Genomic DNA, 20,762 nt, shown 5'->3' on the forward strand with positions numbered 1-20,762 from the left:
TGGAGAAACAAAGATCAGTTTTATTTAACACAGCTCTGGTGTTATCCATGAACAGTGATATAGAAAATGGCAAGAGATTTTTCCTACCCAGAGATTCTTTTGCCAAGAAAAACAGCTCTGAAAACAAATAACAGAGGGAATCGCCCATCAAAACAGTTGATTTGCTCTCCTGATGTTCATGCAACTAAATCCATTTTCTCAGGTGTCCTGCTGATCCACATTCATTTGTATCTTGTTGTTGCTTGTGCCCCACTATCTTCATAATTTCTTTTATGAATAACTTGATGCCTTGCTTCCTACATCATCTTCCTGTGTTCCCATGCTCTGCAACAAAAAGAAATTTTCACCTCCAGTCCGTGGTGCTGCTTTGATTTTTTTAATATATATAAAAATGACAGTATTGTGGAAGGTGCTGCAATGAACAGGGGAGAGCAGGGAGCGGAGACCCAGAGCTGCTCCAAAGGATTCAATGGCTTGATCCAAATGGCTGCGGTACCATACAGGTGTTAAATGGGCTGTTAGAGAAGCAAATAGTGTTTTTAAACTAAAATCCAGCAACTGCGGGGTCTATGCCAAAGATGGCACCATATGTGCTCAGTAGAGGCCAGGAGGGGTTCCAGACTGAGGAAAAGCACAGGACCCCTCCCCCACAATTGAGAAGGAGAAGCAGAGAAGACCATGGCAGCGGACTCAGCGGGGTGAGACACCCACACAGGCTGCAGGTGACTTGTGGTTGGTGGACCCACACAGGTTGCAGGAGACTGGCTCATGGGAACTAGGTATCGGAGCTGGGATTTGAGAGGGTTCTGTGGGCAAGAAGGGCTCTCGAATTGCCAGGAGTTGTCTAAGCAAAATCCACAATGTTTCAAGAACGTGATAAAAAGTACTGGTAATCGCTTTCGAGGAATAATTTGAGGATAGGCAACAAATGCAGTTTTCTATTCTGACCATCCTTTTCTTACCTTCTGTACAAACTGTGGATTAACAGTAATTTCCTGATCCATTGCTTTCAGCTTCTCATCTAATTCTATACACTTTTGCATCTGGAAAATAAAATTACAACCTATTCATTTCAATGTCAACATGGGAACTGTATAGCAATCATTATTCTCAGGATTTTATTTTCTGATGAAAAAATCTGTACAGAAATTATTAAAACTCTTTTCCCTCGAGGTGCCACTTAGCTATATGTTGCTGCATTTTGTTTCACTGAGAGTAGCAGACAGTTAGTCTTTTGTTTTCACAGTGTATTGAAATGTGCACACTCTTGCATCTTAGGGCAAGGTAGGTGTGGAAGCTCCCATGGAGAATCAGGGCCATTAAGACGTGAAATTCTGCCACACAGCCAGACAAGCAAGGGCAGCAGTCACATGAAAAGGCAAATATCTCCCCCCCCCCCCCCCCCCCGTCACGTGTCCCAATACGATCTTTTGTTTGTCATCATTGCATGCAAACCCTGACGGAGTACCTCCCCAGAACGACTCAAGAATGGAGCTCACCTTTATTTGATCAATGGCAATTAGGGATAGCTTGATTTGGCAGTCATTTCTATATCCAAATTATGTGGAACAAAACCTCAAATTTTAATTGCAAATGTCATTATTAAATTGATTAATCAATGATTTGTTACCTCGTGGTCAATGTTGAGAAGCATGGCTGGGTTATTGTATTTCTCTGGATTGTCATGGAAACTAACCATACCATCTTTCTGATTTATACTAGCGTAAATTTCTCCATCATCTATCTGAAAGAAAGGTGATTTTATGAATTCAAAGAATGATTAAAATTAAATAATTACATTTGAACAGAATAAAGGATTAAATCAGATAGATAACAATTTTCTGAAATGAATATAATAAAGTTAGAAAAATTGGCAGCATTCTACGGTGCGAGAACCTAAATGCTCAAGACAAGTCACTGGTAAACAACCCGGCATTCATTTTATCTCCATCTTCCAAACCCATGTCATAAGAAGGTCCTCGATTCCATCCTGAAAACCAATACATAGATTTTGCTTCTTTTATGAGTGTGATTTGTAACCCACAAAAGAAAAGGATGCCTGATGTTAATGCATTGATATCCATTTAACATAATACTAATTGCATTATCTGCAAGGGTTATCCAGTTTGATTGGAAATTCTCGTCTCAATGTTAACGTCAGGAAACACCTTGCAGGTTTTGAGGCAAACATGCATATTTGGAATCCATTTCTTCTTCCAATCATAATACAATTCCCTCCACTGTAAAGAATGATTTGGTATTCTATTTTTTTTCTTTGGCTTGGCTTCGCGGACGAAGATTTATGGAGGGGGTAAAAAGTCCACGTCAGCTGCAGGCTCGTTTGTGGCTGACAAGTCCGATGCGGGACAGGCAGACACGGTTGCAGCGGTTGCAGGGGAAAATTGGTGGGTTGGGGTTGGGTGTTGGGTTTTTCCTCCTTTGCCTTTTGTCAGTGAGGTGGGCTCTGCGGTCTTCTTCAAAGGAGGTTGCTGCCCGCCAAACTGTGAGGCGCCAAGATGCACGGTTTGAGGCGTTACCAGCCCACTGGCGGTGGTCAATGGGGCAGGCACCAAGAGATTTCTTTAGGCAGTCCTTGTACCTTTTCTTTGGTGCACCTCTGTCACGGTGGCCAGTGGAGAGCTCGCCATATAACACGATCTCGGGAAGGCGATGGTCCTCCATTCTGGAGACGTGACCCATCCAGCGCAGCTGGATCTTCAGCAGCGTGGACTCGATGCTGTCGACCTCTGCCATCTCGAGTACTTCGACGTTAGGGATGAAAGCGCTCCAATGGATGTTGAGGATGGAGCGGAGACAACGCTGGTGGAAGCGTTCTAGGAGCCGTAGGTGATGCCGGTAGAGGACCCATGATTCGGAGCCGAACAGGAGTGTGGGTATGACAACGGCTCTGTATACGCTTATCTTTGTGAGGTTTTTCAGTTGGTTGTTTTTCCAGACTCTTTTGTGTAGTCTTCCAAAGGCGCTATTTGCCTTGGCGAGTCTGTTGTCTATCTCATTGTCGATCCTTGCATCTGATGAAATGGTGCAGCCGAGATAGGTAAACTGGTTGACCGTTTTGAGTTTTGTGTGCCCGATGGAGATGTGGGGGGGCTGGTAGTCATGGTGGGGAGCTGGCTGATGGATTAAAAGATGAAATAATCTACAGGTACTTCAACAATCAATTCTGTCAAAGCACCTGAACCAACTTTCTTGATTATAATTTTAAAATAACATCCCCCTATCAACTTTCCCATCTTGATATCGTCATCAATTCTACAAAACCTTTTCAAATTTCAGAAAATAATCCATTTATCTTCTTCAAATCTCTCTACACTATCATTTCCATTTTTAGTACAGGTACACTATCCTTTATCCGGACAGCTCCAAAATCTGGTAAGGGGGGGATAGAGGTGGCCGGCGCTTGGGGGAGGCGGCCGGGCGCCTGGAAGGGGGTGGGAGTGGATACGGCAGCACAATTCGGGTGGGCTTTCGGAAAACCGGAAAAATCCGAAACTCGGAACACACGGTCCCCCAAGGTTTCTGGATAAAGGATCGTGTACCTGTAGATGCAAGCTGAATACATGGTATATTTCTAGTGACAAAGTGCTTCATTTATTGGAATGGTCAAAACTGCATACTATATATGCCAGCATACAGGTCAACTTGGGTAGAGGACAACACCCCCCACCCCCCCCGCCACCAAACAAAAGTCTAATACTGCCACTGACTAGTGGAGTGATGGTATCACAATATTTTAATACCAAATTACCCTGTAAAGGTTTTAATTTTAAAATCAGGATATTTTAAATAAACCACTGCCTGTAGCAGGCCATTTAAAGCCTAGGTGGATGGACCCTGAAGGGGTGCAGAGTGGGTGCTGAGACTTCAATGGATGCGCAGATGTTTGCCCCATTGAAAGGCAATACCCTTCAATGCATGCGCATTCATTTTGCCGTCATTATTTGGAGGGGAGCTGGGTTGTCAGCACGAGGAGGGTGGTAGAGGGAACTTAGAGCCTGACAGGGACACAAGTCTGAGCTGGTAGGATGGGGGATAGGATATGAAGGGGGGGGGGAGGAGGAGGAGGGGGAAGAATGATGGCAGTGGTATTGAGACTTCACTGTCAAGATTTGGATTTTAGACCTAGTATGCAAAACAACCCCCGATTTTGATGCAACATTTTTAAGTTGGATCGTCCTATATGCCAGCGTATATGGAACATTACTCTTTTCTGTGGCCACGTGGATTTCATGTTTGGAATTCACTACAAAATGCTGTTGGCCTTTTAATGACTTGATCTTCCCTTTTTCCCCCTTGTTGATTCCCATTTACTCCATTTTTTTGTCGAGTTGATTAAAAAGCCTTACCATGTGAAGTACGTACTTCTCCGCTTCCTGAGCGCCTGATAATTGCACTCTGCTAGCCATGTCTTGCAAGGATAACGTCAAGAAGGTCTGTATTTAAAAAAAACAAGATACTTTTTAACATATGTTAGTAATGTACTGTAGGCCAATTAATGGTATGGTGTGCACCCTCCAATCAACTTAATATGAACTAGTACAAGAACAGTTGTGGGTATAAAAAATTAAAACATGGCAACATCAGATATACGAGAAAGATAACTGCATCCTGCAAAATCTCTTTTAGAAATTAACTATTTATTGTTCAGGAATTATTCAGGCACCAGATCAAGTTTGATGGCCAAATTAATTCCAATAAAGTTTTAAATACTTGAGTCTGGTGAACCTTTTCACCAAGGCAAACAAGGTTAAACAGTGAGACAAAAAAACATCAATTTTGGTTAAATTCCTTGTGTTGGATTAGGCAATGAATGCTATAAGTGGTCTCGAGTTCCCAACCTTTTGCATATTTCAACAGTAATTTTCTCTTCAGTTGTTTTTCAGGGAATATTTGCATTACACATGTGAGATAGCTCACCATTATGTAAATGCTATCACCTCCTGCATTTCGTGTCATCACGATGAATGGTACTAATTTAATCTTTTGACAAGAGATCATATTAGCCCAGAAATTCATGGTTGAACTTTTTCAATATTTAGTTTCGTATTACTTTTCTGTTAATTTTTTTCTTCCTTTTAAATTTTGATTCTTTATTACCAAATACTCTGCACAATAGAACTGAGGCAGTAAATATCCTCAAACACCACCTACAAATTTCTAATGGCAATCTCTTGTAATGATCACAAGTAAATGATACCAAGCCACTTTTTCTCTTTATTAATAAAAGCTCATTTAAAGCCACACAAACATGAAAGTAGGAAAAGCCAACGTAGCTCATTGAAATTTACTACCTTGTTCGCTTTCCTTTGATAACAATTTATGTCACTGACTCAGATGTATAAAATTATATAGGCTGGCTCCAGGATGCAATCTTATTCATCCAATTCTCCTTACTTTCCTGTACTCTCTCCCACAATGACGATTAAATTAGGAGTCCAGTATAGATCAAAAGTCATAATGGTTTATTGTACAACTTTCCTACTGACAATTATTCCTCGAGTTTGTACATTTCCTCAGAGAGCAATCCTATTAATGAAGGTCAATGCCTGAACTTCAATGCAAATGGTATTTATATTATGGCTAAGTTCCAATTGAAAAATCAGAAGACACCCACTAATTTTAGTTCTGCAATGCAGGTAATTGCAATCTATGGAAATTTTGCAGTGATGGTTTCAGAAGTGAAAAGAATCGCTGCAAAAAATTCCACAGATTACAAGCCCCCAATTTTTCCTCAACTGTTGGCAGATTAATTTTAAAAACTGCCTATTCCACAAGCATCTTCCCAACCCCCCACCCCAACAAACAAAACTCTTCTTTGCCTTTAAGGTAATAATCAGATGAACACAACTTTCATAAATCTCAACTTTTTTTCAATCATTTCTCTGCCTAGCAGTTAAAGTAATCAAGATCAAATTATGTAGCCAAATATGACTCATGCAAATACTTCAAGATGATGATTATTCTATAATCAATGCAGAATTATACCAACCCTGCAAGAACTTGCCCCTTTAAACATACTGCAGGAAAGCTCGACACAAATCACTTCAGTCATCATTATGGTTTGATGAAAAGTACAATTAAGCAAATATGTCTTACCTTTGTTAATCTTTGAATGTTCTTTTTGTAAAGAGAGGACAGACATTGTTTGACCAGTCCCGTGTTGTTATCTCTTGTGAAAGTTTCACTGTGTTTGTTCACAACATTTCGAAGCTCTGATGGATTATTTGTTGCATACACTTGAGCTAATTCATGATAGGCATTACTAAGAGGCTGTTGAAGGATAGACAATACAAGATTCAGGTCACCTCACTGATTCAAAAGCCACAATACAAAAGATTTTCAAATGAAAGTGTTTAACTAAATTGTAAATGCATGAATATTTTAACAAAAAACATTCACAATACAAAGATTTCAATTATTCATTTTACATGCAAGCCAAGATGGTTCCCTTATTAACTATACATATTTTAACATTTATATATTTCCTCTGCTGTCATTTCAAATTCTCAGTCATAAAGGCAACAGTTGAAGATGCTTTTGTGAGCAGCACATCTAACAATAATCTCCCAATCCCTAAATCACAGGGTGAGTCTTAGAGCATCAAACTCCAGAGAATAAAAGATGAAGAAAGTGCTCCAGATGCATAATCCAGAAACACAAAAAGGAACACTACCATTGGTGATATCAGGAACTTGTGTTGAGAAATCACCATTCTGAAAGTCAATTAGACAAAGTAGTAATAACGTTGGCAATTCAAAGAAAGGAAAAAGAAACAACTTTTCCCCAAACTTGGGTTTTTACACATCGGAGTACAATCGATTTTTCCACTGTAATTTTCCAATTGCTGCACAAAAATGGAGATCATTTCCAAATTCAAGGCAATAATGTCCAGAATCAAGTGGCTCTGGTGGATATCAAACGGAGCATCAATTAACATTTTTGTATTGAGCAACTACACAGTAGCAGAACAACCAAATACTGAAAGTTATCAATGCTAATCTAGAATTAAGATGGAGATCTGCCTCCTCCTATACCCATAGGAAACATAAATGTCTGCCAGATGCTGCAATTGTAGTAAAAGCACTCCAAAATGCTGGAGGAACTCAGCTGGTCTTTTCAACATCCATAAAAGGCAGATAGATTGCCAATCTTATTCCTTGAAGAGTGGCTCAGGCCCGAAGGGTCAGCAATACATATTTGCTTTTTATGGATGCTGAAAGTCCGGCCGAGTTCCTCCAGTATTTCAGTATGTTTTTCCTCCAATACGCATGTTCCCTCATTTGGGAATAAGTTTCTAATTCATTTTACTTCCCATGTCAGTTTTAGCAATTAGAATTCCTCCCCTGTACCTTCCCATTAATTTTACTGACAAACTAAGCAATTTATAAGATAATTAAATCTAAGCACTGAACATTAAATTTTCCTGTAAATGATTATTCTCTCAAAGTGAAAGTGTGTACACACATATAGACTACAATAGTCTTTCTGTTCAAGCTCTCCAAATCTATTACAATTTTTCCATTTAAAAATTTAGACCAAAAGGCACAAACAATCCCTACTGCACACATGCTGTACATTTTTATTTATATTAGATTTCAATTATTTCAACAGAATTTAACCAATTAGTTATTTCACAAGACAAACCCCAAAATATTGCCCCTCATCAGTATGAAAAAAAAGATTTTCCATTCACATTGTGGGTAAATTCAATGCTTTATAATCTCCCCAAAAGATCCTCTTGTGGCTGAAAAGATCAACCCTATCCCCCAGTTCTAATGATGCCAAACCATTCCTAAACCTCAATTTCTCCCCTCCTCTCCAACACAACTGAAAATAGAAAATAATGTCAAGGTGCTAAAGGATAGAACAACAGAAATCTTCAAAATGGAAAGTCTGATACATTTTCAAGAGACAACTTTCAAACTTCTTCACTGTGGGTAACAGCTCCCATTTCCTCCCAATATCTCTGCCCACGCTCATGCTTTCTGCATTTCTAATTTTAAAAAGTCCATCTTCTCCCCCCCCCCATCCCACCCCCTCCCACCCCCCCCCACCCCCGATTTGAATCAAACCACATATTCAAAACTACAACCATCAGGGAATTAACTGACAAATACCAAGAGAAAAGTAGCTTATTTCCTTCCCTAGATGCAAATCCTTCATCTCCTTTTGACAATCTCCCAAAAGGAATTAGCATCTTAAGGAAGAGGATGGAAAAGAGACGAAAGTTGTCTGGAAGTTTCCAGAGTTAATTAGTTGGAGAAAATTCAAAAGATAAGAAATAATATACCTAATTAGCTATCTTTTCAATGAATCCCCTATTAGTTTTGTAGTTGCAATAAATTAATGGTCTTCATCAAATCAAAGTTTAATGATAATCACAATGTCCAAGATCAAAGCATTCTCTAATGGGACAAAAACTTATCCATTGAATCTGTAAGACGATGCAAATCAGCTGGTCTTGTGCATGTTGTACGGTGTAGCACATCTAGAACAGGTCCAGCTTGTATGTGTGCATAGAATGGACCGTGATTGTTTCCTTTGGTCTATCAACTTAACATGGAAATGAATAGGGAGGATATTAAGACGTCATACAGGGGAACCAGAAAGTAACCTTGAAGCAGCCACACACGGTAGAATTTTCAAATGGTAACTTTTCGACTTTACTATTGCAGGCACAGTCTCCCAGCCACTTTTTCCTCAGCACCCACTATTCATCATGTCAGTCGTGCTGCTCACAAGGCGTTCAACGCTTTACATCATGTGCCAGTCCACATCGGAATCAAATCAAAGCAAAGGGGGCAGCAGGGGAAATAGCACAAACATTAAAATGAAGTCAAAATTAACCGAGCAATGGACACTCAGTTTCTTTGATGTATATTACACATCTCTCAGCCATTCTCATCAAATAGGAAGAGATTGTATATCAAAATTTAAAAATAAAATGCAGGTGTGGCAAATCTGAAACAAAAACAGCAAATGCTAGAAGAACTCAGCAAGGACTGGCCATCTGTGGAAGGAGAAAGGAGTTAATGCTCGAGTGAAAAGCTTACATTTTCAAAATGGAATGGACCTTCATAACTTTGTTTCTCCTTCCACAGATGCGGTCATACCTACAGAGCATTTCCAGCATTTTCCATTTTCAAATCATATTTTAATATTAATATTAAAATTTCCTATATTTAAATGAATTATATTCACAGGACATGGTTCCAGTCTGTAAATGGTTATATGGGCATAGATGGGAAACACCAATATTTAATCTCCCATCTCAAATGGACCGAATCAAATATCGAGCCTTCTACTTCAGATGCATTTAAATCTACCACAATGGCATAGCTCTGGAGTGACACTCCGACCAGGAAAGCACAGTAGATTAACTTCACTCTAGGTGCCAGCAGACAATAATTTCATAACAAACCAGGAATTTTGTTGCTAGCTTTGTATTCCAGAAGTATTTAATTAACAATTTAAACTCTGCTTTCAGAGTGCGATTTGAACTTTATCTCCATAGTATTAGTAAAGACCCAGAGAGTGCACTACTCTGACTGAGTTACCAAAGGTAATTGATTGGAGAAGCTTCCTTAGTCACGTATTCAAATGTGCAAACACAAGAGTCTGTCTATTTGGTATGCTACTTCCAAACTGAGCTAAATGCACAAAAGTGGTCAAAAGAATCCACAGGATATACAAGTTGGAAAATTGGGTGGAGAAATGGTATCCAGAGTTTAATCCAGTCAAATGGGACGTCATGGATGGGGACAGTAAGGGGAATCTTGGGATGCAAATCTTGGATTCCATTAATTGGCAACATGTAGATGGGGTGGTATCAGTTGGAGCATTAAATTTAAAAGTTGGGCAGTCACGTTGCAGTATTTAAAACTAGAGTCACTCCATTTTAGGATGGATGTAGAGGTTTTGGAGAGGGTACAAAAGAAGCTCAAAAAGAGGATATTGCCTGGAGAAGAGAGTACTAGCCATGAGGAGAGGCGAGGCAAATGTGGATGGTTTTCTCTGGAGACTGAGGAGTGACTGAAGTATACAAATGTTATGACAGGCATTGATAGGGCAGACAGATTATTTTCCAAAGTGAAAATGTCACACACTAGAGGGCATTGACTTAAAGTGAGGGGGGAATTTTATTCACATGCATGGTGGTGGAAGCAGAAACAACAGCAAAATCTAAGAGGTGTTTAGAGGTACATGAAAAGGCAAAGCATAGAGGAATACAGGGAATGTGCAGCAGGTGGGATTGACATCACAATTGGCACACACACACATCGTGTACCTATTCCTGCATTGTACTGGTAGGTGTCCTCAATTGGCTTAAAGGAATAGAATTTTGGACAATTCAACATTCATATTTCACAATTTATTTCACCTTTGACATAGGTAATTCAGGAGGAGTTCCTATCTCGCTGACTACAAAAGGCAGATTCACAATTGCCACCTCCAGTACAAGATTGGAAGACAGAACTCGGAACAGGAAAAAAAAAAGGAAACCCATGTTGCTGGGATTAAACCCTGGACAGAAGGCAGTGAAATAGGACAGCTGTGCTCACCGCTGTCAGCAGGCAATGGGGAGTGCCTCGGTGGGCTCTTCAAAATACAAATGGAGAAAATAAACAGGGTGGTAGAATGATCACAAGGAGGGTAGAGGCAAAGTCAAATAACAGTAAAGAAAAGCAGCACAAGATTTGGCCTCCAAGCACAAAATGCAGCTCAATTTTAAAATCATGCCCATCCCTAAACTTTCATAAAATATTTATTTCTTACAGCAGGGGTTGGCCATTTTGTCGGATTTCAAAACTAAACTAATAAATCATTGAACGACAATACAATAAGAAAATAATGATTTCTGTTACAAATGAAATATTAGCATTTATGACCTAAAAACACCCAAGAGAGAAATTAGAAGTAGCATCTAAAAGATATACCATGTATTGTTAATTATACAATTCAAAAGATATTGTTGCCCTAGATCCTTTCATCACAAAAATTGTTAGCCAATATTAGGTAATAGATACTCTTTTTGCTAAAATTAAATATGCAATCTCACCTTGATGAATCTTCCCACTATCTGTGATGTGTATTTAGGCAACTGCTGAACCTTTCCATGCAGAATCAAAGAGACAAGTATATATTTTTTATAAGATTCCAACATAATATGACTGACTGCCATAGCTGGAGTTGTTATTGCCTGAGGGGGAGAAAAAGCTTCCATTTGATAAAAGTACTTCAACAATCCAACTTCAGCACTTACATGTATTAAAATGATCATGAATTGGAATTAACCACGAATCAGATTAATTTAAGCAGAGCCTGCGGTCTCGAGTATAATGTCCCAAGTATGAAAGTTCAGGATGAGCCACCACCGCAGTCCTCTTCTTGCCAAAGAGCACGTCACCTCAACAAGCCTCCTGCTGGGGTTGAGCTCATCTACATGATGGATGTGCCATTGCTCAACTAGCACCACGCCACTCAGAACCAAGGTCAGTATGACCATATGCATTAAATTACAACACAGAAAATGCTTGTGAATGTGAACACTCAGAGGTTACACAGCAAATTTCCTAACTATAACGAATTGGTCTCACAAACATCTGAAAGACCAACATCCTTCACAAAACCCATACATGCCATAGAGCAACATCCTGTCAATCAAGATCTATGTGGAAACCTTGGAAAATATGGAGGAGCACTCATTTCTGAGAAACCATCTTTCAGTGAGGGCAAGTGATGATAAAATCCAGTAACATGCTTTGCTGACTTGGGAAGAGCGCTCCAAGACTTCAAACCAAACAACAAGCTCATGCAATTCCTATCTTTTAACTTCATCACTGTAAGGTATAGAGCAAATATCTCAAATTTTTTTCAGTGGTACAGTTAGGCAACGGTTAGCGTAACACCGTTCCAGCACCAGCGATTGGAACTGGGATTTGAATACTGCGCTGTAAGGAGTTTGCAAGTTTGTCCCATGTCTGTGTGGGTTTTCCCAGGGGCTCCTGCTCCCTCCCACTGTTCAAAACTTACCAGGGGTTGCAAGTTAATTGGGCGGCACGGGCTCAGGCTGAAATGACCTGTTGCTGTGCTGCATGTCTAAATTTAAATTTAAAAATTTATAAAAATAAATATACCATCAATGCTGCCATTGCAAAAACTCCAAATCCACTGAAATTAAAAGTACAGGTATGCACCGCTTAATATCTGTTCAGACACGTCCGACCGCATATACGTCCGTGGTCCCAAAAGGTTATAAGAGTTCAGAAATCCCGATCAGAGAACGGGACGTAGCAGACATACGCAACACGTGCATCTCATGTCTTCACCCATAAGGGTCTTCACCCACAAGGGTCCCAAGTCAATGCCAAGCTTCAAGGTTTTAAAGACAAAGTGACAATGTTGTTTGGAAGCAATGTTGCTGGCTACAAGTTGAAGTAGCTTCTTATTTGGCATAGTGAAAACCCCAGGGCTTTCAAGAACATTAAAAAAAGCCCTGGATGACACAAATGCTGCTTCAGGATGCTCTTCTTAATTGCTATGCCAGTGAAATGGAGAAGGATGCTTGGAAGAAGGCAAGATTTTGCTAATTGTAGACAATGCTCCAGGACATCCCCCTTTCATTGGTGACATTCACCTCCACATCAAAGTGGTGTTTCTCCCACCAAACACCACCACTTTAATCCAGCCAATGGACCAAGAGGGTCACTGCAGCAACCAAGGCCTACTACCTGAGGAGAACCTTTGCTCAGACTATTGCTTCCACTGATGACACTGGCAAGACACTGATGCAGTTCTGGAAGTACAACATTTTCCACTGCATAAAGAACCTTGCTTGGGCCTGGGATGATGTCACCAAAGAGTGGCATATAGAAAAAACTGAAGCGGTATGTGTATGACTAAGGGATTTGAAAAAGATTGAGATAGCAAGGAGTAATGGAGCAGTTGTCAACATGGGAAACAACAACCTGATCCTAGATTATAGAGGTTGTTCCTGAGGGACTAACAAATTAAGAGTTGCTCGAGCAAGAGCAAATAGCTGAAGAGGCAAGGGAAAGGAAACTGCAGAAGGAGGAGAACAGGTGCAGAAGGGATTAGCCAAATTCTTTGCAGACCTAACAGCTTGCTGAAGAGATGGACTTAAACACTGAACACTTTTCACCGATAGAGAGGGATGCTCATGCAGTGTTTGGAGCATATAAAGAAATTTATGAAGAAAAGGATAAAGAAAACTAGGCAAACAACACTGGCCATATTCCTGAGGAAGCCAACACCTCGCCAAGAAGATCCTCAGCCAGGTCCTTCAAGCACGACAGATTGACAGTTCATCAATGGAGGTTATATGACCTGTAATTCTTCCAGTGGAACGCTACAAGGAAGTTAAGAACAGTGATGTGAATGATCCTGATCCACTTTGTTAAAGTTTGTGTGATATCGGCGAAGTGTCTACGTAGAAGTTTTAAAAGTGAAAAATTAAACAGTTCAATTTAGAGTAGTTCAGTATCCAATATAGCTTTGCCAAGTAAATACATCAATATGGTGTTCGTACAACTTCCACATCGCATAACGCCCAATTTCTCAGAACGCATTGTGGACATTGAGCGGCGCATACCTGTAAATCTATGTCAATGTCTTCACTCAGGCCAATGACTGGCTGCATCGTGGTCTGGCATGGGGACACAAATACCCCCGAGTGGAAAGCCCTGTAAAAGATAGTGGACACAGCCCAGGACATTACAGGTATAACCCCACCATCAAAAACATCTACAGGGATTGCTGCAGTCAGAGAGCAACAGCAATCATCAAGGATCCACACCATCTAAGACATGCTCTGTTCACACTGCTACCATCAGGAAAGAGGTCTTGGTGCCACAAGACTCACACCACCAGGTTCAGGAACAGCTGCCATCCCTCCACCATCAGACGACTCAACGACAAATTCAATTAAGGCTTCATTTAAGAACTCTCGCTCTTGCACTTTTTCCCTCTGTATTATATAGATGGTTTACATTTCTTTATTTGTTTAAATCTGCACAGTTTTTTTTGCACTATTAATACTTTGCCTCACCTGCAGGAAAAAATCTCATGGTTGAATGTATGTTCTCTGGCAATATATCTACAATCAAATCCCCAACACTGAACATGCCATCCTGTTCAATAAACTCCATAGGGTAAGCCATCAACTGGCCACACGTCGGCACCAAATTTCCACAATACTTTCTCTAAGCAGTACCTTCCCTTTTTAAGGAAACACCAGAAAGGCAAAACAAGAATATCAAGGATACCTCTTGAAAAATGATGTGCTATATCCACCAACTAATGGGAATACTTGGGCCACAGCCACTCCAAGTGGAGCAGCAGCATTTGGAGTGGCATCAAGAATCTCAAGTTCATTTGCTGGGAGAAAGCCAGCAGAAGCAGTTCACTACCCACCCACCAACCTGTGGGGGTAACTCTAATGAGGGTCGTCAATGGATCCCACACTGGCCTCTTCAGTTATATCAATATCCATCAAACTGGGGTGGAACCAAGGCAGTCTTAGTCTCAAGGAATTGTTCACTAAAATAATGAATGACAAATAATAGAAGTCTTCCTTCCTATTTACTATTATGTAAAGTCAATATTAACTTATCAATAATACATTGAATCAAGGATATAACTGTGGGCATAGTTCCATAGTTCATTCAAAAGCTGCAACTTAAAGGTACAAGTAAATAATTGTAACTTCAACAGAAGTGTTGTGAACCAGTTTCACATTAATTACAATATGATGCATTCTAATTTTGGTCTCTTTACACAACTTCCTTGAAATTATTAGACACATTTGCATAATTTTTACCTGTTCGTAGAAATATAGTGCCCGCTCAAAGTTCTTCAGTCCTGTATAGATCATACCACCATAATAGTAATAACATAAAAAGTGCTTGGCATCATAAGCTCCATTTTCTTTACAAATATCAGTCATATCCACTTCCAGGTAGGGAAGAGAAGGGTTAAAGCATTTTGCTAGGAGGCAAAGCTATAAATGGGCAAAGAAATGCATCTTAGTTTTAAAAAAAACTCTGACATTTTGAATTGAAAATCAAATCTAACATAAGCGACAGCAATCAAAAAAAAACAAGTCTCATGTTTAAATTACAGATACAAAAGAAGCTAAATTTATAGAATAGTACAGCAAGAAAACAGGCCTTTCGACCCAACCTGCCCACACCAACCAAAAATGGCCCACTTAGACTCGTCCCATCTGCCTGCATTTGGCCCATATCCTTCTTGATGTATCATATTCATGTATCCACCTGAATGTTGTTTTTTTTGTTGTTTTTTTTTTAAATGTTGCTTTAGCACCAACCTCCTCCAGCTGCTTTGTTCCACACACTTTGTGTAAAAAATTTTTATCTAAAAGGCTATCAAATTAATTAAACTTGACAGCAGAGAAAAATAAGATGTAGATTTTTAAATAATTCATGTTGCTTATTTGAAATGAGTAACAAGATTGTATGAAATTCTTCCATTGATCAAGTATCCTGTGTTTATGTCCAAGAAACACACTGAAGTTTGGTGTTTATGCAAGAGGAAGCCTGTAAATAAAGATGAAACTTCAAACATATGATAAATATGTAACAATTTACAAGTGATATTTACTGTCATATATGTGGGTGCCTAAAACAGAAGGGCATACATTGAAGATACATGGAAGGAATTTTAAAGGAGATCTGAGGAGCAAGTTTTCCCAGAGTGGCTAGCATCGAGAATAAACTGCCAGAGATGGTGGTGGAGGCAGGAACAGCAACATTTAAGAGGCACCTAGTCCAATTGCATGAATAAGTACAACATAAAGGCATATGGAATTAATGAAGACGAGGGTTGGTGCTGCGCAAATGCTCAACAAAAAGGTGCAAGGTACTCTTTCCATCCAATAGCCTTAGCTCACCCTTGGGCAAGGTGTAGTACCTGTTTTGCCTCCCAGTGAGGGTCACGTGAAGCATGGATTGCAGATCGTGGATGGTTTTTACCAGCAGATTCTATAAATTGGAAATTTATGGTTGTAAAACTAAAAACACTGGGCAGATGAATCTGCTGATCAATGGCCAAGGTTACAGTTCAGTATAGGCACAGTAACTGAAGGCAGGAAAGGGAAACCACTTCAGTATTTTTCCCTTGTATAATCATGAGCTCAACATCAACTATGGTCTCAGCTCAAAGACAGAGCCTTCACCGAAAGAGAACAGGGGAGGCAACAACCACAATTCGGAGGGTCAGAGATCATGACGAATGGAGACTTGATCACGCACCCTGAATGATGGTATTAGTACAGGCAGGCATGACAGTCAGGGAAGAATTGGTGGGCCAAGGACCATTTCTATGCTGTACAACTCTCCGACTAACATTCACCATAAGAATTCAGTTTCAAATGTGTTGAGAATCTTGTAGCAGAGCAAGTTTCAGAAAGCCATTCTTCAAAAATGAATTTATTTCAGACAGTCCACCATTTTTTTTTTTTTTTAAATAGACTTCGAATAACACAAATGTGAACTGAATAGTAGGAGTAGCTACCATTCAATACAATCAAGACTGATCTACCCAGGCCTCAACTCTTCTCCTAAGACAGATTCCCATGGCTGTCAATTCACAAATCTTTCAAAAATATATTTACCTTCTTCTCCAGGGTAGAGAAATCCAGAATTTCATCACACTCTACAAGCAGCATTTACTGCAAACCTCAATTGATGATCCACTGATCTTGAAATTATGTTCCCTTGATTCCACTATTGAAAACATCTCAACATTGACCATGTCACGCCCCCTTAGGATCTTAAATATTTCAATAAGGTTACCCATTCATTCTTTTATGTTCAGTTATGGTGCATCCAATCTGTCCCAGTTAAGGCGAGATTTGAAAGTACAGATACAAGCATGTTCTGAGCAGTGGAGCTCTCTAGCAGGAACTTACCCATCATGCACTGAGTTGATGGAGCAGTTGTGTGTGAGGAAGTGAAGGAGGAATAGGTTCAGCCTTCATCAACAATTGTGAAGTAGTGCTGGCTGCAGTGAACAAGTGGGTAATCAGATTGGCATCGGTGTGGGGTTTGAAGGGGGAAGTTCAAAGGATAAGAGAGCCAGCAGGGCAAAGTTATACAGTACAATTAATGCAGGAAGATGATAGGATTTAAAGGCATTTCATAGACCTGCAGTCTTCAGATTGGCACTGCAGTAACATGCAAAACATAGTCCAAAAGAAATACTGCAAGATTAATGACATCACCCATGCAGGAATTTTTAAATGGGATCATACAGTGAGAAATTGCTTTTTGATTTTTGACCCATACAAAATTGCTCTTCAAGGGTCATGCTCCACTCACAGAAAAATCTCTTTGAATTTTACAAAGCCAAAATTGAATGCTTTGAGATTGTTTCTGCACCTAACAATTCACTGCACCTAAATTAAAGACCACTCCTATACAAGAAAATAAATGGAAGAGGTCATCTTACCTGGCAGAGATCTGCATGAACGGAGGTAAGTTGGTTTGTATTCATCTGCATCTTGTCTATGGCCTGTTTCAGAATGGTAATGCCTCGCAATGGCTTTTTTTAAGAAAAAAATGTATATTATTTTTAGTTGAATATCTACTCATCTTTAGACAACTTCAACCCAATGCCATTAACGAGAAAACATCGCAACCCCAAAGAGAAACGTGATCAACTTGGCAAAAATGCTCCAAGTACAAACACACTGAACCAAAACAAAATCAGATGGCAAGACAGTCAAAGCAAAATGCTAGAACTCAACTCAATGAGAAATGAACAACGGACAAGATCCCAAATGTACCCATCTACCCCAGCACTGCAGTGGTTCAGGCAATGAAAATTTACCCTTGCAAAATTCAAAACTTTCAGACACAGAATAAAATTTGCTTTCACAGAATCACGAAAGCAACTCAAAAACTGAACAGTTCTTTCAACTCCTATTGCTTGAAGCGTGCACAGAACATAACCACTAACCCCAATGTCACAAAGAGTTGCCTGCATATTACAAATACGAATTTCATACATATTCAATTATAATACAACTTTCACCCACAACTCTTACTTCTCCCTATTGCCATCATGTTCCATTATCAAAATCAGTTCGTTTACATCGTGTTTCTGTTTTAATAAATCCATTAGAAATCAGCTGCTGGTTGTAAAAAAAATTTTTTAAAAATTGCAACTCTCCCAGACTTATGAGAAGATAGAAATCAAAAAGGAAATTGTATGACTGGGTGCATCGTAAGTAACGTTTTTAAGCATTTCTGAGGAATGCTCGACTCAAGGACAGAAACAAATTTAACAAACACAAAATATTTGGGAACCATTTACCTGTTTTCTTTCGACTAAAGCATTTGTCAACTGATGGCAAAGACCTGCAACTAGAGAGAAAAACAAAAAGTGCATGAGTTGTGCCAAAACTGCATCGGATTACTTTGCAAAGGAATAGTGTAAATATAGATAGAAAATACTTACAGGTGTCTGTTGCATATCGGATATGTTCACCATTACAAGTGCTGATAAAAAGCTGAACTTGAGAGAACAACATCTCAAAATCTGGGATACTTGGCATAGAAAATTTCACATACCTACAAGAGCAAAATGAAAAAGAAAAACAATAATGTACCATCCTATCAAAACAATTCAGTTTTACTGAGAATGGTTTAATGCAAGCATTCAGAAGCCATTCCTCTTGTACCAAAGTCATGAATAATTGTGAACAACTCATCTAATCCACTTAGTTTAACAGTATTGGCTTCATTACATTAAAAAAAGTTATTTCAGAAAAAACAAATATTTATACGTTTTCTTCTCACATTAAGTTCATACCAGCACCTCGAGCAAGCCTTTCAATCCCTCTTCCCCACTTATTTCCTTTTAACTTATTCTCCCTCACCTGCCTGTAAACTCCCCCTACCTTCCCATCTCAATTCTCCTGCAACTCACCTACTTTAGAGGCAAATTTAAAGGAGCCAATTAATCTATCGGCACATTGTTGGGCCATCAAGAGAAAGCCAAACTTCCATGGGAAGAACCAATTGAACCTGGGTTGCTAGAGCTGTGCAGTAGTAGCAACATAATCCACTGGGCCCAGTGCTAAGGTGAGACATCACTATCAAATTATTAATGACTTGGATGAGCAACCAGCATAATTCCATCTTAAAAAGCATCTTTTGGGTGTTGAAATAGGTGCTGTGGTTAGTAAAGGATTGTGAGTGGAGCGAACAAACATTAAGAACCACTTTCCTGAAGTGCTTAGTTATTCACTTTAACACTTTCTGATAATAGGAGCACAGATCTAGATTTTATTCCAATCCATTACTTCCAATTCACACAAGAAAATCATTTATAACTTACAATACTGCCAAGACTCCCAGAGAATGTTCCTGCACATCCAACGCACCTAGCACTGTATCCAAGTGAGAGAGGTTTTTAGCCAAAAGCTCTCCACTCTTGTTTATAAGGTCACATAGCTGAGTCATTTGGCCTACAAGGGAACAAAATAAATCACACTTTAAATCTAGTCAGCAAAGTCTGGTATATAACCTCATTCTTGCCAACACAATGTTCAAGCCTTCAAGATTCTAAAGTAGACAGAGAAAAAAATCGTATCCTATTTAAGTCTATTCTGCCTGATTACTTACAATCATCTCCAATCAACCAATCCCTATTATATTATAAAGTTGCGACACCCATTAACATTGTTAAATTCAGGAAAATAATTTCAACACGTTTATTTCCTCACTATATTATCCTCAGTACATTGTGCCTTAAATGTTATGAAAAAGCCTGTCAAAATCAATACTTTTATTCTGCAATGACTTTTTTCAGACAGCATTAGCCAGTTAATTACTTTATAGCTCTTCAGATGAGCATTCAATGTTTAACTTAATTTGGAATAGGTCGTTAAATTGCCACACCCTCAAATCCAAAAGAACAACTTCCACATGCATGGGTTTATAAAGGTTAACCTGAAGGGTGCCACAATTATGTCTCTATAAAAATGCAGGAGAAACTCAGCAAGTCATGAAATGTTCTTTATGTAGCAAAGATACATAACCATCGTTTCAGGCCTGAGCCCTTCATCAAGAATGCAGGTAAGACATCTGAATAAAATGTTTTTGGGAGGCGCGGGCATGGGAAGGTGCACAGAGCCAAAGGCAAGAGGTCATAGGTGGATATGGGAGGGAGGCACAAGAGAAAAAAAGCTGAGAAGTGATGGGGGAGGGGAATAGCTCTCTGAATGTAGAGGGAAGAGGGTCTTAAACTAGAAGAAAAGAGACGGGTATGGGAAAAAGAAGGAGACCATGGAGTGGCCGAATCAAAACCTGGGTGTTGCCACCCAATTCGAGAATGCCCAGACAGAATATTCAGTGTTACTCCTCCAATTTGCAGGTGGCCTTGGTTTGGCAGTGCACGAGATCATGGATAGACATGTCAGCACGAGAGTGGGACTGACTATTAAAATGGTTAGCCACTGGGAGATCTCCCTCATTGCTGCAGTCAGCGTGAAGATGGTCAGCGAAGTGATTCCCCCACTCTGCGTCAAGTCTCTCCAATGAAGACTATGCTTTCTCCATTTAAATCAAAGGGATCGAGGGAATTGTAGAAATATTTATTTTACAGCAATAATTGATTCAATGCAATGTCCTAAAATGTGGATGTATGAAGAGTTACTAAGTTCTTATTTATGGAAGATTAACTTCCATGCAATG

General features: G+C 39.5%; 1 protein-coding gene across 3 annotated transcripts in view; it reads right to left on the minus strand.

Moving 5' to 3' along the window:
• The window catches only part of cops3 (COP9 signalosome subunit 3), a 26,622-nt gene continuing 5,860 nt past the window's right edge, over window positions 1-20,762 (minus strand). For 2 of the 3 annotated variants that reach the window (XM_069905583.1, XM_069905584.1), the window contains 11 exons: window positions 19,405-19,534; window positions 18,523-18,635; window positions 18,379-18,428; window positions 17,512-17,604; window positions 14,861-15,040; window positions 11,081-11,221; window positions 6,118-6,291; window positions 4,368-4,454; window positions 1,631-1,744; window positions 963-1,043; window positions 1-324 (listed from right to left, as the gene is read on the minus strand). In XM_069905583.1, coding sequence (XP_069761684.1) covers window positions 271-324; window positions 963-1,043; window positions 1,631-1,744; window positions 4,368-4,454; window positions 6,118-6,291; window positions 11,081-11,221; window positions 14,861-15,040; window positions 17,512-17,604; window positions 18,379-18,428; window positions 18,523-18,635; window positions 19,405-19,534 — 1,217 coding nt within the window. In that variant the 3' untranslated portion in view covers window positions 1-270. The remainder of the gene's footprint in view (window positions 325-962; window positions 1,044-1,630; window positions 1,745-4,367; window positions 4,455-6,117; window positions 6,292-11,080; window positions 11,222-14,860; window positions 15,041-17,511; window positions 17,605-18,378; window positions 18,429-18,522; window positions 18,636-19,404; window positions 19,535-20,762) is intronic. The other variant, XM_069905585.1, reaches the window with a different exon arrangement.

This window comes from Narcine bancroftii, chromosome 12 (genome assembly GCF_036971445.1).
Source record: "Narcine bancroftii isolate sNarBan1 chromosome 12, sNarBan1.hap1, whole genome shotgun sequence".
NCBI classification, from domain to species: Eukaryota; Metazoa; Chordata; class Chondrichthyes; order Torpediniformes; family Narcinidae; genus Narcine; species Narcine bancroftii.